Source organism: Thunnus thynnus, chromosome 10 (assembly GCF_963924715.1).
Source record: "Thunnus thynnus chromosome 10, fThuThy2.1, whole genome shotgun sequence".
In the NCBI taxonomy this organism is placed as follows: domain Eukaryota; kingdom Metazoa; phylum Chordata; class Actinopteri; order Scombriformes; family Scombridae; genus Thunnus; species Thunnus thynnus.
This window is the reverse complement of record NC_089526.1, coordinates 19,929,766-19,953,742: the sequence shown is the minus strand read 5'-3', so window position 1 is coordinate 19,953,742 and position 23,977 is coordinate 19,929,766. Positions and strand designations below refer to the sequence as shown.

The 23,977-nt window shown below is 40.5% G+C and overlaps 1 protein-coding gene across 2 annotated transcripts in view; it reads right to left on the bottom strand.

The window, feature by feature from the left end:
* The window catches only part of ptprub (protein tyrosine phosphatase receptor type Ub), a 167,573-nt gene that overhangs the window by 24,587 nt on the left and 119,009 nt on the right, over nucleotides 1–23,977 (bottom strand). The window contains exons 9-17 of one of the 2 annotated variants that reach the window (XM_067601967.1): nucleotides 21,583–21,692; nucleotides 18,598–18,799; nucleotides 16,873–16,975; nucleotides 16,511–16,784; nucleotides 10,999–11,035; nucleotides 7,556–7,694; nucleotides 6,550–6,573; nucleotides 6,110–6,264; nucleotides 5,185–5,372 (exon numbers count right to left, since the gene is read on the bottom strand). In XM_067601967.1, the coding sequence (XP_067458068.1) occupies nucleotides 5,185–5,372; nucleotides 6,110–6,264; nucleotides 6,550–6,573; nucleotides 7,556–7,694; nucleotides 10,999–11,035; nucleotides 16,511–16,784; nucleotides 16,873–16,975; nucleotides 18,598–18,799; nucleotides 21,583–21,692 (1,232 nt within the window). The remainder of the gene's footprint in view (nucleotides 1–5,184; nucleotides 5,373–6,109; nucleotides 6,265–6,549; nucleotides 6,574–7,555; nucleotides 7,695–10,998; nucleotides 11,036–16,510; nucleotides 16,785–16,872; nucleotides 16,976–18,597; nucleotides 18,800–21,582; nucleotides 21,693–23,977) is intronic. The other variant, XM_067601968.1, reaches the window with a different exon arrangement.

The window sequence follows — 23,977 nt, the reverse complement described above, 5'->3', positions numbered from 1 at the left end:
CCTTGCAAACACTCGCACATATGCCACACGTATTGCGACTCCACCTATCTGTTGCATTATCGTTGATTCTAAAAAAAGCAAGTGGGAGAATCAAGCATAAAAGCCTTTTTTAAACTCTGGCCCACAATCCTGGGCCAGAGTTTAAAAATGTAAGCTAAGAATCAATGCCCCCCCTGATCAGTAACTTTTTCAATGCTGCTATATCCAGTATACCAATCCCTGTATGGATATATGACATCTAATTGTATCTGCTCAGGCAGGCTGTTCAGCTGTATTATATCACACATCATACTGAGCAACACATCTTCTCATTCCTCATCATCCACCTGCCTGCACGGATGCACGGGCGAGCACTTACTCTCACACATCGTCATAAGCCACTTTTAAGCGTCCACTGTGGGGCCAAATTAAGCCTGCAAATAGCCCCTTCAGATCCATGAACAAAAACACACACACACACACACGTCTATACCAGTCTTCCCCCTGGGGTTTTCAGCCACTGGGGGAATTTGGTGAAACTCTGCCCAAGTCTGCATGCTGAGCAGAGGATTACAACGCAGTTCTCCCCACAGAGAGCCAAGAACCAGCCAAATCCTGCATGGGATTACACCCTCCTCCTCACTTTTTCCTCCTCTTTCCGTGTGCTCTCTCCTGGGATATATTTCCCGCTCTCTCTCTGAATCCCTCTTTCTCTTTACCTCTATCTACCTCTCTACATCATTTTCTCTCCCTGTCCACCCCTTCCTACTTTTTCCTCCTCCCCCCCCCTTATACTTTTGACACTAGACCTCTGAGCTCTCTTTGTTTCTCTGCACACCTCACACCTCTGCTCAGCCCTCTAGAGAAATGAGAGAAGCAGGGAGAGGAGAAACACAGGAAGAAAAACTGAGAGAGAGTAGCAGTATATTGAAGGGAAACAACACAAGCCTGTGAAAGATTGATTAGAAACCCTCATTGGCAGGGATCAATGAGGTGGGTTTGTTAAGAGGATCACATAAAATGAGTCAAAGGAGATGAAAGAAATTATGACACAGTCAAGTGCAGTGTTGGCCTACTACACTCAGGTGGCACTAACTAATCATGAGGCATTTCCTTTTTCAAAAATTTTAATTACTTGATTTGCAATCAACGTCATATTTTATTATGTGCGTCATTTGTTTCCCTTCAATAACAAGACAACTGTGGACATGCTGTCCTCCAAAAATGTCCCTTTTTAGACCATTGAGTAACTTTTCTGTCACCTTCCTTTGACCTGTAACTTTTGCAATCCAATGAGATTCATTTCTAATTTCAAAAAAGCTAAAAAACAATGATGGGATTAATCTCGCCATGTTAAATCAAAATCCAATCAGAGATATCATACATGATTTATGATAAAAGAATCGAGCAGAATAATCTCCAGAATTATAATAATCCAGAAATAGAATAAACAAGCCTGTTTCAAGCTACCAAAAAGGTGCCATGAGTTAGCTGTTGTTATTTAGAATGAGCGCAGTAATTCAGTAGCCTTTGCAGCAAGTAAACTTTGAATCGATGAGTCCATCATCCTTCCTAACCTCAGCCTCAGGGTGCAAAGTGGTATAATGAAAGTTTCAAGTTCTCCGGTAAAGCTCTGCTGTTGTTTTGTTGCTGTAAGCTTCTGCAGTGGGGATATGACAGTGGTGACAGCAGCTGCCACACGTACAAGCCCCTTTACAACTCATTGTAAATTCTTGATCAATGTTTTTACAAAACTTAGGTATTCTTTGGGGAAATAAACACCTATACTTGCCAGGGGAGGGTAATATTATACTCCTCATCATTGTCCTTCATGATGGAGAGAGAGACTGCATTAAAAAACATACTTCAGCATTGAGAGGGAAAAAAAAAAACACAAAGAGGTGTGTATTGATTTTTTGAGTGGAGTGTGTTTTGCCCGTGAGGGACAGTTTAATGAGTCTACAAGCAGAGTTCCAGAGGGGGAAACTATGAACCAGAGACAAAAGATTCTTTTTCATGAATGCCATTGGCTGTGGGGTGACAGGAATGGACTTCTCCCCAGGATGTGATCTCCACTCTCAGCCACAATTGTTTCACTGGGGAGAGGTAGCAGCAGGGGGATAAGCAATGTTCTGTGAAAGAAATATTTTTGTATTTATGGTTCAATTTGGGACTAACACTCCACCTGCTCATTCTTTTGCAACCCCCCGAAAAGAAAAAAAAAGGCTGATTTGGACCATTTCCATACCAAGTTCCTGGACAATGGGCTGGCCAATTAGAAGTTTGAATTAATGGTAATTTTGTTCCTTATGACTGCCAAGCCAGCAATGCCAAATACTCACTAGAAGATGAGTTTTAAGGATCTGAGCATAAGCAGGATCATTATGGAGCACTGTCAGACCTCTGCTATGAGAGGGCTCCAACTTCTGACCTCCAAATCCAACATGATTGATATTTTTTGATATTTTTACAGTAATATTATGTGACTGTGGCCAACATCAAGAAGGACAGGATACCTTGTAATGTGAGATGTCTTCCTACTAACCAACATCTAGCATGTGCCATTCTTGGCAGTTGCTCTATGCATCAGATTGATGGTTACCTTTGTGAATTATAGAGCATTTATGTTGCCCTATGTACTGCAGAGGGAGGTAAATACTAACATTGCTTCTTAGAAGAGGTTATTTGGAGGTTATAGGGCATGGGAGATCTCTTTCCTCACATTTCTTCTTCCGTACTGTTTTATCTCTCTTCCCTACCCACTCAAGTCTCCCGGGCTCCCCCGCCCTCTTCTCTCTGCTACCCTACAATCTGTTAGCAGTGGACAGGGACTCACTAGCTAGAGCACCTCCTGAGACGTTTAACCTCATCAGGCCTGCCGTCATGACAGAGGTCTTCTATGGACCCAAATGAGGATGATTTATTCATACTTTCAGCAGCAGTGTGATCCAGATGCCTTTTTAACCCTGCTAATTAATTTCAGGGGGTGGTGAGGAGGGTTCATGGATGAAGTCAGAGGAGGATTGATGGGCTCCCACACCACACCACTCTCTGCTCACAAGAACCATTCCATGTTAGCAGTTAGCAGATATTTATTCAACATGTAGTAATTGCACATAATTCTTCTAACTACTAAGGGTGTTTTCACACTTGCATTTTTTAGTCTGGTTAAATTGAACTCTGGTTCGTTTTCCCCCTTGGTGTTATTTGTTTGGGCAGGTGTGAACGCAGTAATTGCACTCAGGTGTGGACCAAAACAACCTCACCAAGACCCTTTAGAGGAGGTGGTCTCGGTTCGGTCTCAAACAAATTCTGGAGCGGTTCATTTGTTGTGGGAACGTGATCTGACCTTGATCAAACCTGGCTGCTATGTGTACTCAGCAAGTTTGAGCGAAACGGCTCCCGTAGCCAGGTGAGCTTTGCATAGTGGGATGCAGATGAGCAAATTTAACAGTTGCTAACAACTACTCAGAGAATGAATTGAGGTCAGGCCTAGACTAGCGCCATGTAGTATGTTGTATTTGGCCAGTGGACCTCCTTCAGGGCCTTCTTCCTGTGTTTATGTTCTTGATCCCACCCCAGACACATCTGACCAATGAGTGAACATTCTCACATGGCTTGTGGTGCTGCATTTTGGCTCCCTTGGATTTTTCTCTGTGTGAACAGACACTGATCCAAAGGGAAAACGCACAAAGTTCACCAACTCATCCACCGATTTGCACCAGAGCTAAGGAACTATAGGTGTGAAAACATCCTAAGAGTTCCCTGAACTACTGGCATCACACAGTTGCAAAATCTTTTTTAGTCATTTTCACCTGCTTTCTTGAGTCCATCTAGAACAATGCTTTCTACCCCAGCAGCCTTTTAACTTGCAAGTTTTCTGTTAATAAGAGTGCCCCTGTTAAAAAGGCATTGAAGTGCAGTATAGTTGTACTGGACTTTATAGTGAAGAGGGAGATAACCTACAAAGTATAGCTTTGTCTTTTGTCTTTGCTACAACCTCCCCTATGGCAACACGCTCTGAGCAGTAAATGAAAGAATGAGATCATGGATACAAGAGGCCAAAATAAGTAGTTTCGACATGGTGGCTGGCCTCACTAGGACAAGGAGCTCAACAAACTTGGGGGACTTTGATGTCCAGATGCTGCTCTTCCATTATGCCATACTGGCATAAAGGAGTAAAATGACACTTAAGGATAGAACCAGGAAATCTTGAGGAGGTTATACCTTCCAGCTGCTATAAAAGCACTTGGACAACCCACAGAAGAAGAATCTTTCCGCTGTAACTTTAACTCAGTTAAGGTGCTATAAAATGGACACATGGATTAACAGTAGGTTATAGGCTTTTGATTATATAATAATTTAATTGATTAATATATTAATACAGTCATTGATTGATTGATTTATTAATATAATATACATATTAATATGATTGATTTGTGAAGCCGGCTATTGTATAACAATGAAAGTCCTATTATTCATACACAGTAACCAGCTGTTTCAGTGAAGATACGGACAATGACCTTGTCCATCATTGAGCAAAATAGCTGGAGCTGCTTTATGTTTAAAAGTCTCTGACTCTATTTCAGTGACATTTCTCAGGTGCTCAAAGGTGTTTCTGCCATAACAGTGTCAGCATGACACTTGTGTTTCCACAGATACTGCACTGAACACAAAAAACCCTCCGTACAGCAAACATTCTTTTCCCCATGGGAACCAAAATGCTAAAACATCACTGACAACCAAGTGTGGAAACAATTTAAACTTAAAATAAGTTACATATACATGATGGTAACTCAATCACTCATTTTCAACATGAATATTTGAGAAAAAGTGAAAAGGCCTCCAACTGTGATATTGGATTATGTATATCAGGGCTTTTTGAATATTCTTGTTCTCTCGCTTGCTGTATTTTGGGAACAAAAGGACCAGTTACAGTCATGCTGTTGAATTTACAGTGAAGGTTGGTTGCTGAAGTCACAGTGTGAATACAGAGATTTTACATTAAACTGTCCTATAGAATAATGGAGTCATAAAAACTCTCTCTTACAATTGTCCAGAGTACTTGACACTGGTGCACCACCAGCAGTACTTTGTATCGCTCTTAATTTCATGTAGTCAGAGTGTAAGGCTGAGGTGTAATAGCTGTCTCTGTTGCCTTATCTTGTAAGCGTGTAGGAGCAGAGTGTAATAGCGCCCTTTCACCTCATACTCCTGTTTAAAGCCATAGCCCTCGGCAGTCTTCATCTGGTTGATGTGCTGGAGAAGGTCAGCCACTCGGACGGCAGGGTGGAGCTGCCCTGTGTGGTAGGGGGAGCCTTTACGTCCACACTGGTGCCTTGGGGAGCCTCCCAGCAGGCTACTGGCCTCGTTCACTGTACTACGAGCATCACCTGCACCAGACACAGTCACATTTGCAATTTTAGTGCGACTGCAGCTGAAAAGTCTTGTATAAGAGAGATTATGATGTAAAACATTAGATAGTTTTTTAAACACTTTGTGCTTAGTTTGGGATGACACGCTTGTGTTATGTGCCAAAATATGCTATCATCACATAATGACTCACTGAATGGTGACACTGACACATACAGTAAACTGCATACTGTAAAGATTACACTTTGATACGGTTTTCTTGGCAAAGATGTCTTCATAATAGATCTTATGTAGATGTGACAGCATCTCTGTCTTGAATGATGTGTGAAGCCAACTAAGATCTGCACCACCTTAAGAGTAAACACATCTGTCTTTTCTTCTCTGTGAGACTGACAATATTAGAAAGAAGATCAAGATGAGAGGTACTGACAAGAATCACAAATCATTTCTTTTGATTTATTCAGATGGGTTAGTTCACTTGTGCAATTCTCATTTTTTTGCAATCTTATGAGATTCCTTGTGTAACACCTGCAGCTGGTGAATAGCGGAGGGTAAGTTGTACTGAAGAATATTTTTCACACCAGATGATAATTATCTCTCAGAATGATTCAGACATTTATGGAGTGAATGAGTGACGGTCAACAAGATTACAAAGTGAGGGATGATAAACGATAAGCTTGAAATTGTAGTGCGCAGTTGTGGTAAGCCGGTAGGTTTACCTACCGACTTACCAGCTTACTGAGTACATTTTTCTTACTGCGTGTGCCGCAGGTGTGTGCATCCATGAAGGAAAGGGCCATTCTTTCATCTTCTTGTAGGGTGCTCTGGTCTGTAAAACTGCGCTCCATGGAGCCCATATGGCTCTTCTCCTGGCGGTAGGTGATGGGCGTTTTATTCATGTTCACTGGCTTCCTATTAATGGATAAAGAAGAGTAGGAAGGAAAAGAATGAGATACACAAAAGATAGACAGACAGAGACAGAGAGAGAGGAAAAAAAACAACTTTATGTTGAGTAAGAAATAACATTGAGATACAGCAGACAAAAAAGAATATGTAAAGATTGAGAGAAACAAAGAGAAAAAAGACAATAAAGCACGGAAAGAGTAAAAAAAACCACTTATGATTGACAGCCAGAGCACAAGCATGTATATGATGGATCACAAAACAATTGAACAGAAAAGAGGTGGAGTCACTTACGGATAGTAAGAGTAGTAGTCCCTTCTGGCAAGAGTGCAGGAGAAGGAGAAAAAAAAATCAAGAGAAAGAAGAGATGTAATATGAAAGCAATGTCAGCTGAAGGCAGAATGCATTGATTACGGTGAAAATGTGAACCATCCTCTTCTGAGCTCGGCTGTGCAGGCGGCCACATGACACAAGCAAGTGTACCAAGCATTTGCTGACAGACCAAACCACAGTGATGCAGAAAATGTGTGTTTCCTTCAATCGAATATGTCTCAGTGTTACACTTCAAGGACCTAACCACGTGGTTTCCTGTCACAGCAAATTTAGCAATCAATTCTCTAGGCGCAAACTTCATGGTAGCTTAGTAGAGCAACACGGCCTAATGTGCAGAGTAGTGGTGACTTCCAAAATCAACATTATTCAATATGACCCAGTATGCTATGTCAGCCATTTAATAATGATTACTGGAGCTCTGAGTAACTTTCCATTTGGCGTGGCAGGTTCTTTAGATTTCAATACATCTTATTTAAGTAAGATGGGTTAAGCATTATTGGAGACTCAGGCAGAGCTACATCTGCAGCTGAAATAAATGCCGAGCAGGAGGTGTAGATGATCTACTGTAGACCTGTGGGATCATTGGCTAATAATCTCTAAAAGCACACCTTTTCCCACCCAATTACCATCTCATTTAAGGGTCAGGCCTCTGCTTGGTGTGCGTAATTAAGTGGCTAATTGAATTGCAACCGCCTTTAATTAAATACTTCACACCTAGATAGGCTCTGCAGATCAGAGTTGTTTGGTCCCTCTGGTACACCATAAGGGAATGAAAACAATGCAGCGCTGACTGTTGGTCCAGCATCTTCCCCAAACAAGCATGACCTTTTAGAAAGTTCAGCAAGTATGAAAAAATAATTACTGAGATGTTCCAAAAGAAAACATGAAGGAAAAACAATGAGGGAGATGCGGTGCGATTTTGCATAATGAGGCATGTTTGTATTCAGGGTTATCAGCGGCCGTTTACCCTTTCTTAATGATGATGATGACGGCACCCAGCAGGAGGATGAGGACTACCAGACCTCCAGCGCACACCCCAAGAATCAGCCCCATCTCCTCCGAGTGTTGGGACACCTCCAGAGCCTTGCGGTGATCTTTGCAGGCCGCTAGAAGCAGGAAAACAGATGCACATTAAAAAAGTATTTCAGTGCTGAAGAAAGGATTAAAGGGAAAGTTTAAAGCAAAGAGTGTGAAAAACTGAATATAGAGATGGGAAAGCAGAAAATCCATAGCTTTGAAGAACTGTTGACTCATACACACAAAACTTCTTTTCTCACAAGTGTAGACGTTTCACATGACAATACAGACATTCACACTTATCCTGACAATTGAGAGGGGATCTGCTGAATCATAATGGTCTTAACGCCAAAGCTACATTTCTATAGCAGTGGTATTTTCAAGAGGTATTTTCAGATAGCTGGCAAAAATGAAAGAGACACACAAATAAAGCGGTGACAGTGACTGTCCGTGTTGCCAGCCCAACAAACCTGCTGTATTCAGTGATACATAACGACAACTTGCGCTTGACAAACAAAATGATTGTCTTGCGAGCAGAATACAAGTTTGATTGTCTGAGAGGTTTTCAATCAGCCTTTTAGACTTCTCAAGATTTATACTGGTGTTTACACAAGAGGAAAATAAGCATTTCGCTACAAAGACTGTAGATTTAGAAGAAAACTTTTTTGAGGCAGTTGCAAATATGCCTGAGTAAGAGTCACATTCATTAGTTACATACAAAAAAGGTTTGTAACATATTGTTCTTTAATCTATTGTTAATCCTGAAATGTTACAATGACACTGCAATGCTAAATTGTTACCTTTTCATATTGCAACTGCACATTTTTATGATATGATACATGCACTAAACTTTGGCCCTTGCAATACTGAATTAGATATTATATTTTTTCGACTAACAAGTCATCCATACGGCCCTACAGTATAATCTCAAGGTGCCCTGGTGTCTGTGAGCCACTGGAAAGGTCGTTATTACAATAGAAGGTTATTCATTTCTCTGGCATAAAGCTTCATACTTATGTAAATGGTGCTGAGAAGTAGATATTTCTTTGCCTTGTTCTAGGGGCCCACTGATCTAGTTTTTTCCTGTGTGTGTCAGCCTGTCCTCCAGGCCTTGACAGCCCTGAAACTAGCCCTTCTGAGCTCATTGGAACAGTACAACCTCATCTCGAGAGCGGTAGAAAGTCAGAGCAGGCCTGGGGATAGAGCTCTATCTTACAGCCTGCTGGGGAGGAATCAGATCTGGGGCAGGGAAAATGAAAACAGAGCCATGTTTTAGCCCAACTATCTGCAGCCGTGGGCACTTTACGGGCGCTTTATAACCCTCATCCCAAATAAAGCTGAAAGTAGGACAATATCGGTTTATTGTTTGGCAGGATTTTTTAATCAATGATGGGTAATATTAGAAAGGAACTACTCTTTCTCAAACTGCTCACGACAGTGGCTTTTTAAGCTGCTATCCCGATGTAACATACTATTCCAAAAATGTGACATTTCTGCGTGTGCTTTTAACTGTATAGAGCATCTGACAGGTCTATTTTATTTTGCAGTTGTGTTGGCAGAGGGTTTAGTCAGACTGTGAATCAAATATGATTTTTATTTATACTTATTTCTTATTTTAGGTGATTCTATTCACACACACAGGGATACACTATCATCCAAAGGACACCTTTGTGTCTGTGAGTTACTGTAACTGAAAATAACAGAAGATTTCCGCCCGTCTGGAGGTGCACTGTTCAAAAACAGCTGCTGCAACAAACTCAGAAGTTGCTATTTATTTTATGCTGTGACTTCATTTCAAATCACATGTACAAGTGAAATACACAGATACTTTATACTGCCTAAAAATGTAGATGAGGAGGTGGAAAATCAATTTTAGTTTTCTGACATTTTGGACAGATAAGGCGGTTTTGCCACATTTAGCCCCGAAATTTCTATTAAGCCAAACATGAGCATGAAATAGATTTCCACATGAATCCATGCACCTGCCAGCTGCCCGATGGTGGAAATTGGCACTTAGAGGAGAAATGGAAGTCTATTGTTGTGTTGAGGCTGCCAGAGGATCCTTAATTAAACTGTCACCTGGGAGTTGAAATGTAATCTCCAGCTTTGTTATCCAAGCCAGAATCATTTGCCTCCACTTTGCTTGTGATGGGCTGCTTGATAATAACGGCTTAGGACCCGATGATGCAGAAGCTATGTTAATGGTAGAGGGATCACCGAGATCACAAACAGCAACAAAAAAAAAAAAAAAACTCTGACCTGTTGCACCTTGAAATTGGAAATAACCCCTGATTTTTTTTCTTATCAATTTGCCTTTCATGGGCTTTTTACATCACCCTGCATTTGGATGATGTAATGCTGGCAATTTTTTAAGCCCTTACTTTCCATTGTAAAGTTTTCTCTCCTCCTTCTTTTGTCTTATCTTTTCTCACTTTTTTTTTTTTTACATATATTATATTCACATTGTATTTTTTTTAAGTTCCCATGTGTATTTCTTTCTGTCTTTCTTTCTTCCTTTCTTCCTTCCTTTCTTTCTTTCACTCCTCTCTTTCTGCTGTGAGAAAGCATAATTAATCAATGCCCAACCGGGTGTTTATGTGGGGCAGATGGAGTGAAACGCTGAGCTGAAATGGCTGGCCTTGCCTTTTGGCTTTATGCTTGAGGAGAGCCTCATCTCTTTTATTTTTCACTTACAAAAAAGGGCCTTCACCAAGAAAAAAAAGACAACCCGCCAAGTCAATTTACTTGCAAGGCTCTGCTTACTGTTACGGTGCTATGATAACTCTAAATACATGATTTTTATTCACCCTGATCTGATAGTGTACTGTGGCAGAGGGACTCTCCTGCCATCAGGGTTTGGAGTCAATTTCCCTGCCCTTTTCATGTCCCTTTGAGTCCAAAAGCTGAGGTACAGAAGTAAGGGGGGGGGGGGATGACAGGGTTTTCTCATATTGATAGGCCAAGGTAGCTCCATCTGCAAGTTTTGATCTGGAGGACCCTTCTGGACCGCACTGAGGTCAGAACCCTTTAGATGTAGCCGTCTAGTGGGCTGCTGATGAGAACAAAGAGACTGCTTTTGATATAGTGTGTCCCAGCGCCTTGCCCCCAACAAACAGGATGAAAGCCTGACCTCTAATCCCTCCCTGCTTGTTGCCCTTTTCTCTGAGGCCCACTGCTAAACAACCAAGACTGTCAGAGAAAATTTGTCCAGATCCCCACCTTTGTACTCGAGGAAGAGGTGAATAACAGTGCAGCACTGTTGAAATTACATTCTTAATTTTTCATCTAACAAATCAGAAAATAGACAATATTGCAAAACACTCAAAAGCTATGATTTACAATTCATTCAAGGTCATGCTGTTTGTAGGAGGAGAAATATTCATGTTAAATTACCTTTGCGAGCGATGCGGATGCAGTTTATTCTGGATTCCTGAAAGAGAAAGACAGCACAGACATCAGAGGGGAGGGTGTCACATCTCTTTGCATAAAAGCGTGCATAAAAAAAGACATGAATACTGAGATGAGACACACATATACCGTATATCACATCGAAAATATGACCACTGCAGATAAAAACACATCATGAGTGACTATTAAAATATGTTTACTCCCCAGATATGGAATGAACACATGAGGTGCACCACATCTGGAACCAGAGTGCTGTCTCGTCTGCACCGCTCTCTATCATTTCTTCCCAATGATTAAAGATTCAAATGTCTAAATGCGAGTGGGCTCTACTACTCTTCTCTAAAACACATAATTTATGTTTGCAAGGGTCAAAAATAAACTACAGGAAGAAGGATTTTCAGTAAAAGGACAAATTACCTCTGAGTTAAGAGTCCTATTGACAACATGAGACTACAAAATATGTCAAATCTGAGAGCTGTTGGTGATGTGTTTGAGAAAGAGATTAGAGATTCATGCTGAGGAAGAAAAGATGAGAATTGAAAGGGGGAGAGCATAATTAAGAGAAGGGTTTCAGACCAGTGCACCACTATGAAAGGGAATTAATTTTATTCAAATTTCAGCTGATGACATCTCAGTGTTATGAAAAGGACCTTTGTCAAACAACACTAATGAGATCCAAGACTCTAATCCAATTCCATCCTGCCACCTCTTGGAGGAGATGCATTATCAAATTAAGATTTACAGATGGTAATTCAGGCATTATGGGACAATTATGCAAATTTGCCCATTCAGAAATGAGCAAAAAGCGCTCTCCTCAAACTCCTGTTAAATTGCTTTTTTAAATTGAAAATCCATTTCAAGCTGACAGACTCTTAAACAAGTTCTTAACCCAATGGTTTGATCTGAAAATACAGACATGAACTGTAGACAAACATGTTTTCTGTCAAACTGTCATTTCCACAAACCAGTGACAAATATTCACTGACTGTTTTTCATTAGAAAATGCTATTTCAGACTTATTTTGTTCTCTTCATTTATATCCCTGTGGTGTATACCATACCAGCATTAAGGACAATTAAGGTTTGTTAAGATTATTATTTCCATCACCTGACATTATGGTTCTCCATTGAAGAGAATGTAATGAAACACAATAAAATGTGATGGAGGTGCCCTTGAACTCCAGAAAGTTGTGTTTTTGTCTAATTTTGCTCAGAATGTGCCCTCAGACCATCATTTCTTTTTACTGTACCTACAGTATGAAACTTAAAGAGGATATATCATGCACATTTCCACGTCTATATTTATATTCTAGGGCTCTACCGGAATATATTTGCATGATTTACCATTCAAAAACTCCTTATTTATCTTATACTGGGCCTTTGTGCAGCCTCTCAGTTCAGCCTCTGTGTGAAACAGGCCTTTTAAGCTCCTGTCTTTTTAAGGCCCCCCTCCTGATGAGCCCACTCTGTTGTGATTGGTTAGCTACTGGAAGCTAATCAATCAGCAACTTCTAGCTGCCTGGGACGCTACGTCAACAAACTATGAAACAAACTATAGTAGTAGGATTTCACTACTTTTTCTTCTTGAGCTGACCGAAATATGCGAGTGGACAAAGCAAGCAACACATGAAAAAACCTTTGCAACAATCATAACAACCAAAGCTATGGAACAGACGGATGTTTATGGGCATGTGCAACAAACTGACATCAGCTCGTCAGCAAGATATAAAAAACCATTGTAAACAGAGCATTCAGGGCAGGTTGAAGCCCTGGCTTTTCACTTGCAGGGAGCATTTCTACATACATTTTCCCTCAATTTTTGTAACGTTGGTCAAGTTTAACATAGATATCCAACATTATAACAATACATTAATAACAGAAAATCACAAAAAGCATATAAGGGCCCCTTTAAATCAGACTGTTGTTTCTTTGTGTGTTGGAGAGTTGAAGTTAAAATAAAGTCATTTTTACAAGCTCAGTATTGAATCCATGTTGAATATGTTGCTTTTTCATCTAAATTTACCTTTCAATGTTCTGAAATTGTGACCATTTTTATGGTGTAATGTGTTCTGAATGTGGTTGAGAACGTGCACTTTAAGTCTCTATCAGGAAAAATATCACCAATTGCATGACTTGATTTTTATTGGTGCTTTAAAATAGAATCTCTCATGATCCTCTACTGTATTCACTCATTTTTAATTAAAAATAATTTATCAACTTATTAATCTACAGTAAGTAAGTTTAAGTCTATCACCAGTTCACATCTACTGCATCTATAGAAATACTGACTGGTGACTTTGAGTTTCTGCGGCACTGACTCATTTATAGGAAATCATCAGAAAAAGCAGATTCATCTAAATACCCCACCCTTTGTAGAAAAAGTGCACATTCAATCATTACAAGATTTGAAAAAATTAGGACACAATACATTTACATCTATTTACAGTAAATGATTTGTTTAAAAAGGCTTGTGTGATGGATAGAAGCTCATTGTATAACATACACATTTGAATCATTGTGTGCCGGCTCAGCACAAGAGTTAATTGGCAAGCTCCAGATTGTGGGACACACATCACACGTCTGGCCGTGTTGTGCCAGTCATGCCAGAGGGGCTGGTGAGTCCTGGCAGCTCTAAACATAAAACACAAATGCCAACATGCAACACAGGGCTCCACAGCACATACTCAAGGTCTTGTATTGTGTGTATGTTTGAAGTTGGGAGATGCAAGTGTAGAGAGTATATATATGACTATGCTGTGGTGGCCTGCAAAGCTACAGTCTGTATCCATAGTTTTTCAAGTACCTATTTAGATGGATCAATCAAAGCAATTACAGAGGCCTGACAGCCACTCTCTAGATAATTAGCATGAGTAAATGTCAAATATTATGGGTCCCCATATACTGTTCAAACTATTCCCACTGCTGCCAGTGTTATAGAGGACGAGATGCAATGTTGTCCCTCCACAAAGACAAACTTAAACAGACCACACAGACCCTGACTTAATGAACCATACAATTAAATGATAAAATGAGCAAGCCAACAACATAGTTTACATTTTAATAAGACATTCAAGGTGCAAATATCTGAAATGACTGCCCGACATGCAAACTTGAAAGGAGATAATAAAGCAGTCTACAACTACCTGTAGTCTTTATCACCACTGCCATATGCAGAAACCCTTATCAGCAACTGTTTTATGCTAGAAATATGTGACTGCTTTCAGAACTGCTTTCCCTGCCAGCTAGCCTTTCGGTTCAAGAGCAGGTACTGTTTTTTTTTTCTTCTAAAATGAGTGGGCATAAGGTAATTATTTTTCCCTTTTCTGTATACAATACAACAACTATAATAAAAATATCCCACAGTACATGCATGTGCTGAATGCATATATGTTTCCGTACAAAATCTAATATAAAATGCTAAAATTCTCTCCTTTTTTTTGGCCTGCATTTTTGTGACAAAGTGAGCTGAGTGCAAAAATGTAAAAGCCCTGAAATGCATAATTGCACTTGGAGGATAAGCAGGAAGACAAAATACAAAGGGAAATACAAAATAGCACAAAACACAGACATTAGACATTGGTGAAACATTTCTGTCAATGCAGGCTGCATGAGCCAAACCTGAACATCTGTTTTGTGTCTTTCATAGACTGTCATTAACACTTGGATGTGACTGCTGACAAAAGACTATAAAGTGAAAAATAATAACTCTGTAATGTTAATAATATCATTCACAGGTAAAAGAGAGCATCAGCATCATAATGTATTATTTATTGGTCTGTTAGTGCTGTGATTGCTGCCATCTCATGCTTTTTTTAAATTTACTTTCTATTTACTTCATGTAATTAGCATTTCTTTTTTTTTTGCTACAGTATTCATGTGTCAGTTCGTGTTGTCATAACCCTGTTGTGACATGTCCTCTGTGCCCTGCTACTGATTGGTTGGATGCCCAGCAACCAGCTGCCCTTCCACCACGCTGATCTGAATTGAACTGAGCAAAACCGCAGCTTTCTATCTGACACCCTGAGCAAATACACTTGCACTGACAAAAGTCTGATGTTTGAAATAAAGCCGAGTCTGTAATTGCGTGTGTGCAGGCGTGAGGGTTTTTTTCTAGAATGTCTTGTGCTGCCATGAAAACTAAGTTGCTGCCCTCCTTGCACACTGGAATTGTGCCCATTTCGACAGTGACTGCTACTGTAAGTATTTTTAGGCAACAGCGGCAGTGTTTGAAAGACCAGGACAGTGTTCGCTGTGTGATTTGGCACTGTGCTCCACTCATTGTGGGTCATGGATGCTGGCCCCCTGCCAGACAAAACAAAACCTAATCCCATCCGCCGGTAAAGCCAGGCCTCCCCTATCTAATCCCATGCTTAGTAGCCTAGTTGTGTGAAGTGCTCACACTGCACTCCCTCCGTGTGTTTCTCCACTGGGTCGGAAAAAGATGCCACTGGTAAGGGTGAGCCACCCAGCTCTGTTCATGGGACTTTATAATACACAGACGACGGGGGAAAAAAAAAAAGTGACGTGATCACAAAGTAGCCAGCAACTGACAGGACCCCAATCAGACCAGTGACCCAGCTTGCATGTATTTATTCCCTGCTGAAGGCTGCGTTACCTACAGCAATGTTTTTCAGTTACATTGCCACAGCATGTGAATATTAAAGCAGCAGCTTTCTACCTCTGATCATATGCACCTGTGCCCAATTATCGTTAAGTAATTGCCTCACCCAGGTAGCAGCTCTTCCTGTAATGGAATTTGGAAAGGTAATGTGGTGTCCTCGGGGTATGACTAGAGACTGGATGGCTTTGTGTGCTCAAGAGCAGCAGCATGAATTGAAACACAACAATGTGGAATAACAAACTGTTTCTCAACACACAGGATCTAAAACCAAGATTCATGAAAAAATAAATGAAAACCCTATTTTTATGTTACCTTGGTCTACACTCACTGCATATTTCCAAAGATACTCAAATGACTGGGTAGAAAGACAGAAGTAAATAAGGACAATAATCAAAGGACAATTGAATGAAGGACATGAGGTAACAGAAATGAATAGGACAGAATAGGAAAAAAGATAGAAAATAAAAGATGAATGAAGAGAAGTGAAGTGCACTGTTGACTCTGAGTAATTCCAGCTAATCACAGCTTTGCTAGCTCTAAGTAATGCATGCAAGTAATTCCCTGTTTCAGACATGCTTTGTTTGCGAAGAATCAAAGTGGTGGGATATAAACATAAATAATTTCCAAGTAGTTACACTGCCAGCTCTAAATGTTTTCATCCAACATCCCCTTTCACAGCATTAATACTGTTTCAAGGGTTGTGAGCCCAGACAATGCCAACTGTCCTACAGCATCAACTATAGCATTAGCAAATACAGATACTCATTAACACCACTCCTCACTGGCTCGGATTTACTTTGAATACTAATGCCTTCAGATAGATGATGAAGTGTTGCCAGGTCTGCTGCACCACTGGCGGGTGTTCACTATCACTCACCCCTCTGAAGTTGCTCATAGCCTGGAAGTAGACAAGGTAGCTTTTGCGGGGGTCCAAAGGGCTGTTCCAATAGCCATTGTAAGTGTGATTGTCACCCACGGTGAAGGGGCTAGCCTCTGGCAAGCTGCTGGGTGGCAGCTCAGCTGTGTAGTAGTGTGGTGTGCCCCGGGCCTGCGCCTCGCCATGGGACATAGGCAGTGGGAAACAATCCTGGAGCCCCAGCTCCCTCTTCACTTTCTTCCCAGTCTCCTCCTCAACCACCACCTGGTATGTACTGGACACAGGGCAGATGTGCACTTTTAATAAGCCATTTTAGGTATAAAACCAGACTGAGATATATACATCTGAAATAATTTTCTCACCTGACAGGTGCTCCTCTCCCTTGGGCAGGGCGCAGCAGCACAGTAATTGTGCTCTCTGTCTCACTCAGGGGGGACGGCATGTCTCCATAATCAAATGTGGGAGCTGAGGACAAGTGAACACATGTAGAAAGTTGAGTTTACATGTCAAAAATCATCAAGGAACACATACACACACACTCTCTGCCTCACCCAGTGCTCATTTAGGCCACCTTAATTCAGTTTAAACACAGTGTCTCCTTTCTCTTTCCACGTAAATATGCTCAGCCCCTTAACATCTCGTGAAACTGACAGACCGTTTTATGTTAACCATCCCTTCCTCCACATGAAATGGGTAACAGTACTAAAACACCCAACACTCATATCCTCATGTTCAGTACACTGTTTGAATTTCTCTCTCTAGTTGTCTTAGATACAAGTCCAATTAAAAGTCATGGGAGTGAGGCTAAATGAATGGGTTTCTCATTTAAAAGGATTTGGCTTAAGTCGTGCTCCTCCCTGGAGATGTGGCAACACATTTCTCTTCAATTAGTGAGGGGAAGGAGAGCAAACTATTCATGAGGAGTCGATGATTATCATATTAAAAAGTGGTTTGTTAATACCACAGCAGAAAGAGAGCTGACATCAATTAAGGTGAGGCATTAAGGAAAACTGAATGTGCATTTGCTGCCATTAAAGGTCTGTTGCGGTTTTGTAGAACTAAAACAGGGTTTGATGGCAGCTGCCAGGTGGAGTCTGTTTGAAGGATGATTGTGTATCAGCCAGGACAGCATACGCATCTGAATGCATATGCGCGTGTGTATGTGTGTGCGTAAATGAGAAAATGTGTGTAGCTGGATACTCTGCGGTGGGTATTGCTTGAAGATGCTGACAGTAGTAGCTGTTGAAGGTGTTCAGTGTTTGCTATCTGTCAGTGCCGATTTGAGAGACGCTCAGTGTAAGTGAATGTTCTGCACTGTGGGCCAGTGGAAGGGGTTGAGGATGATCTGCAAAGACTTTTGGACTCTATCTGCGGTCTGGCTTTTTGCCAGTGTTCTGTCTGACACACAGCCAGCAAGCAGTGATTGTGCACTCAGTCTATAATTAAACAACCTGGGCCCCTCTGTAAAGGGATACAGGCAAAAGGAGTGAAAGAGAGTAAATGTGTGAGCGAGACGAAGGTGGGAGTGGCTGTGTTGTGTGTTCTAAGAGGTGTAATCCCATCCCTTAACAAGCACAAATGCATCATTAAAAGGAAATAGAAACACCAAGGCTGGATTTCTATCACCAGTAATAAGCTGCGAGACTCTCAGAAGTGACATTATGGTCCCAAGGATATACAGCATCTTTCTTTATACACACACAGCAGTGTCCCCTCAGTGGTGTTCCTTTGCTTCCTATGAGTTAATTTATGTCTTGAGGTCTGTGAGATGACAGTGTGTCTCCAGTTTGGAGAGGCAATGGAAAATAGCTCTTACACTCCGGGAGCAGTAGTTTTGCCTCTGCGAGGGAAGAAAGATACCGAGGTCAAAAGAGAGAAAACCCAGATCCTAATTATAGCACACAGTGGGTGAAGTCTAGAGTTGTACCTGCATGCTGCATCTGTGATAGGCAGCGATGGCACAGAGAGCAACTTCTGCAATCAAAGGCTGCCTGTTTCCATTCCTATTTTACGGTTCTAAAGCAGCTTTCACACAGACACGCATGTTCACACCCAAAACTGTAGAGTCAGTCAGTGATTGCTAATACCTGAGATGTTAGTGGTAATTTCAGTGAGAGCAGTCTGGCCAAAGCCCTTGGCTGTACGGGCTCGGACGGAGATTAAGTAAGTAGTTCCTGGGTGGAGGTTGGAGAACATGTGATAGGTCTCATTCTTCAACTTGGACACAGTTCTTCTAGGTCCTGGGACATTGATCCCTGGATCAGACGACTCAATACTCTGGTAACTGATCTGTTGTTGGGGGAGAAGAGAAATGGTTAACAGGTAATAAAAGTCATAAAAACCAGAGTCACCTTAGAGCTGGTTTGTCTTACCACAGAGGTCATTAGATATGTGCACAAATGGCTTTGTCACAAGTAGTAATTCTAATGTTCGATTGATCTGATTCAATGCAAATTAATTTGCTTATCTAAATCAATGCTCTAATTGCTCAATTGGGTTTATAGTTTTAGATGAAAGGGACTTGATTAGTATTGGCGCTGATAAGTCAAAGTCATACAAGCAACCTGGAGTTTTTCTAAAATTATTGTGAGTGATAAATTACTTTCTGACTGAGAAACACATTATTAAGGCCATAGACTGAGGACACAATGCAGGGAAAAGTATATACAAGAGTTTAGATCAATATTCTTAAGTGTTAATGAGTTCGAATAACTCTTATAAACACTCTAAAAATGCTGTTTATAAGTGTCCTTTAGAAGTGAAATCTTTTATAAATTTTTCCTCCAGGGGTGATTTGGCTTGCTTACACAGTGCTCTCATGTGAATTTCCACTTATATTCTTCAGAAAAAGTGGAGAGCTAAATGAGATGACCTTGCTACAATCAGACAAGGGTGTGCATATTAGAATATACATTAGAGTTGTTAGAGATCCACTTCATTTAAGGAATTAACACACACACAATGCTCAATAGCATCTATCACACAGACGCCCAGGCGTGCACGCGTACACCATGCATACTAAAGATGCCACTCAAGCCAAACCAAAGGCACTGCTGATTATCATAAGAGGAGCTTAATGCCTGCTCATGCCTCCTTAGTGTGAAGATAGAATTATGAGCCATCCAGTGTCTAAATACAGACAGACCTCCGTGTTTCCTCTACAAAGGCAGACATAAAAGATGCCCGACAGTGCACAGAGCAGCGAGGAGGGTTTGCAGGACAGCATGGCAGTCGATGGGCTCATGCAGAGTGGTCAATGGTTTAATCTGAGAGAAATGAAGAGGATACAGCTCTGTATAAAGCTTTCTCCGTCAGCTGAGGGAGATCAACACACTACAGAAAAAAAATCCTGTGCTGCCTCCACTTTATATGTCAAACCACAAATCCTATTTAATAATATCCTTGAGGCGACATTGCAAGAGAGGCCAAGGGAAAGAAGGCTTGAGGATGAGTTGGCAGGCCTACTGATGATTTACCACAGACAGAAGGTATACAATAGATACAAAATAATTATCCAGCTAGACAGAGGGCCTACAGTGCAACAGATGCATGCGAGTTATCTATTAATGATGTAGGGCTCTATGGCCTGGAACAAAGGATCAGGGTCATTTTAATGTAAGGCTAATGGTAAAATTCTATGTTGCTTGAGCTTGAATGTTTGTGGTGTCATAAAAATTCAAGTACAAGCAGATCTACTGGCTGTGTGCTGTTTGTGTGGTATTAGAATTAGGGCTAGAGTTAAACAAGTTCACAAGGTGCCAAAACAACACACTGCACCTACAGCTGCTGAAGAACAAAAATGCTGACAAAAGCAATCTCACCACAAGGTCAATTTAGCAGCTGTTCTGAAGCTTTTGATTGTATCGCACCATCTTCCTCAGCAGATGGAGTTTGCCCCCGTTGTCATGGAATTGCAGATGTTAAAATTTCCATTTTTCAGAGCACTTTCAGGACCTCTCATCCATGTTGGCTTATAGTTCAGATAGGGTTTTTTTTTAAATTGAAAAGAAGAAATTTGAATTTCTTTAGCTGACAGTTCGCTAAACCCCACTCCCAAACAGCAACTGTCCAATCATAGCTTAGCAACCATAACTAGGCACAGCAGGCCTGTCAAGCTTTGGATTTCTCCACATGAGACGGTGTACACATGGATGTATTAGAGAGGTGTACATGGGAGAGATACTGGGTATAGAAAGAGTTTGTAGGGTCGTGTTTGTTTGTTATAGCATTCCCCAAATCAAAAACACAAGGTGGGATGTGTAAGGAATCGATTAAAAAGGTGGCTAGTGTGTTTATCTTCTGCAACATAAGCTGCAAACATTAGCATTAGTAGCATTTCTCCAGAGCAAGGCTAAGGGGTAGCATCATTTGCACATTTTGTGGGGTTACAAGTTATATAAAAATGTTGTGTTAGCTGAGCATCTAAATAGGGTTGTGTTACAATTGAGCCTGATCTGACATTTTTCCTCATTATACCTTGTAATACTAAAACTAAATAGCTCTAAACTACAATACATAATGTTTCTTTATTTCAATGTTTTCTACATGGACTATCAGCATGGTGACAATTTCATTTCAACTGGCAAAATCAATGGTTACCAGCCAGAAATGTGAAGTCTGTTTTTGAATCAAGGACTGACTGCTTCAAAAATTACCACAAATTTCAAGAGGTTAATCAGCCACTGTTATCATTATTAACTGCATATGTGCTGCTTGAGAACTGAAAGCTTGACAGGTGTAGCAACAATAACTATGGAGGTCTGGGGCTAGCAAATGGTCAATTCCATGACAACTAGGTAAACTATCTGCAAAGAAAGGTTGTATGAAAAAATAAGAAGACAAATCAAACAGCTACTACATAGACTTTGTGGTCAAGGTCAAGAATGCACTTTCAATCTCAACCTAAGCACTCTGTTCATGTGTTAACTTCTACTGTAATATGATATTAAAACAACTGTATGATAGATGACAAATGTTTAGTTATAGTCAAAATCATATACCGTTCTTGAAATCTTTAACAACTGGCAATTGACAGGACATAGAAATTTAATGAAATGTCTCTCTGTGCTCACCTCATATTGGGTAATAAGGCCGTTGGGCTCGACAGGCTCCTCCCACTTCAGGAAGATCATGTCATCCAGCGGGGTGAAGGTGAGCGACTCTGGTGCTATGCCTCCGGGAACTGTAAGAAATTGTCAGAACAAACATTTGTCGGGGAAATTGAAGTGCTAATCCCATGGTGAACCTCTCCTGTCAATATCACAGAACTGAATGTCACAGTGGCTCAGAACAACGCACCGCATGAGACACTCAGACAGCCAGAGAGCAGGCAGAGAACATCAGATAAGGACACAGTTAATTTATGAACTGCATCAATTATGTAACCACAACACAGACAAAAGAAAGAAAACATAAGAACATTATTATAATTTCATATCAGCCCTCTGTCAAAGTTTGAGGCATATTGATGAATATGTCAGATGCTTGCTGGTAAACTTGTGTCTGAATGGCAGCGAGAGGACTGTGAATGCCTGAACATTCAACTACACTCACTGTGTTAACAGTTTTTTGAGCCATTTGGTTGCAGCCCCAGTCCCCACGGTCTGCGTGAGCGCTGTACAGAGGAAGACTGTTATGTGAGATTCAGGCCTGAGGCTAAAGCATGAGCCAAACAGCTGAGTCGGCTGTTATTTTTGAATTGAGTTAGTCTGGAGGACAGAGTTGCTTATTAAGGCTTTTGGAAAAAGGCTTCATAATTGACGTGTACTGTATGTATATATGCATATATTTATCTCCTATCACTTCAGAAAAACCCTTTCTCTTGTTTTCTCCCTCTCTGATGATCTTTCCCCATCTTTCTCTCTACATATCTCTTTATGAAGAATCTTGTTTGTTTTGATTTTTTCATGGTAGAATTGATTCCTCCCTCAGCTGCCATGCAGACGATGTGCTACGGCACAAAGGAATAATAGGAGATAAGAAATAAGCACAAAATCCTATCTCAGGGTTGCTGGAGTCTCAGATACAATTTTTTTCTCCTTTATGTTATTTTTGTCTTAAAATGAAAAGGATCTTTTGTAATGCTGATCCAGCTTCAGTCAGATGGTCATCCTGTTTGTTTTAATGCATTAGAGGAAGACAGCGGAGCTGGCAAAACTACGCAACACTTAGAAGTGTTAATATAATGATATATTAAGCAAATTCACCACATCTGAAGCAAATCTGATTAAAACATGGATTTGTATATTTTAACCACATATCGTGGCCTCAATATCTGTTGACAAAAATCTTGAAGTGTTAAAAATAACCGTTACAATAGAAGATAGTGTGACAATAAGCTCTGGTTGCGGGCAGGCCTGGATAGTCTCCTTTCTGACATTTCAAATGAGAATAGTTAAACAAGCTGAGGCGAGCTGAGTTTCAAATGACAGTATAGGTGTAAAATTCAGGCCGGCAAAAACAACCTATAGTGACGTTTCATCTAGCAGCTGAAGTAATTATGACCCGGGGAAGTCACAAAGTTCAGATGATGTCAATATAAGGTGACTTAATAAAACATAATTACTTTTTTACAGTGATTTGTAATGGTTTTGGAAGTTGATTTGGTTTGGTTTGGGAGTGCATTGCTACAGCTGCTAGATGACGTAAACTTAACTATAGGTCGTTCCTGCCAGCCTGAATTTTAGACCTATACTGACGGTTTTTCTTTTAATGAGGATGTGTTGTATATTTTAGATGTGCACATGAAGCTGGAGGGCAGCCACATCATTTTTCCAGACTCTTAACTGCAATTTAAAACAGTAAAGTATTGTACATTCTGCATTTAGTAGACATCACACATTGTTGTTACCACTGAAATTCTATATATTGTGGGAGTCAGTACAGTAGTGGAAGTATTTAGATCCTTGACTTGAGTAAATGCTCAAATGCCACAATATATTATATTCCTTTACAAGTAAATGCAAATGCAAAAAGTACTCGTTCTGCAGCAAAATGTCCCCTGTCACTGATATATTGTTATATATTATGCTATTAGATTATTACTGATGCATCTGTTTGTACTGTAAGTAGATTTTTACTGTTGGAGTTGGTCAAGGTGCAGCTAGTTTTGACTATTTCATATACTGTACAGTTAGGTATAGCCCAGTGGTTCCAAACATGGAGGTCATCCCTCCTTCAAAGGCTTACATTATAAATATGAGGGGTTGTGAGATGATTAATGGGTGGGAAAGAAGAAGGACAAAGTTCTGCTACACAAATCTGTATTAATGTTTTTGTACTATACCTCTTTGGGCCTTGAACAATTATGTAAATAACATCAATTCAGACATTTAGAGGGGGTATCACCCTTCTAATAACTCACAGACATCTGACAAGGGGCCCCGAGTAGACACTTTATTTAATCCTTAACAATGTATTGCATTGCACTGCATGTTTTATGTAAAAGCTCAATATGGAAAGTAACTA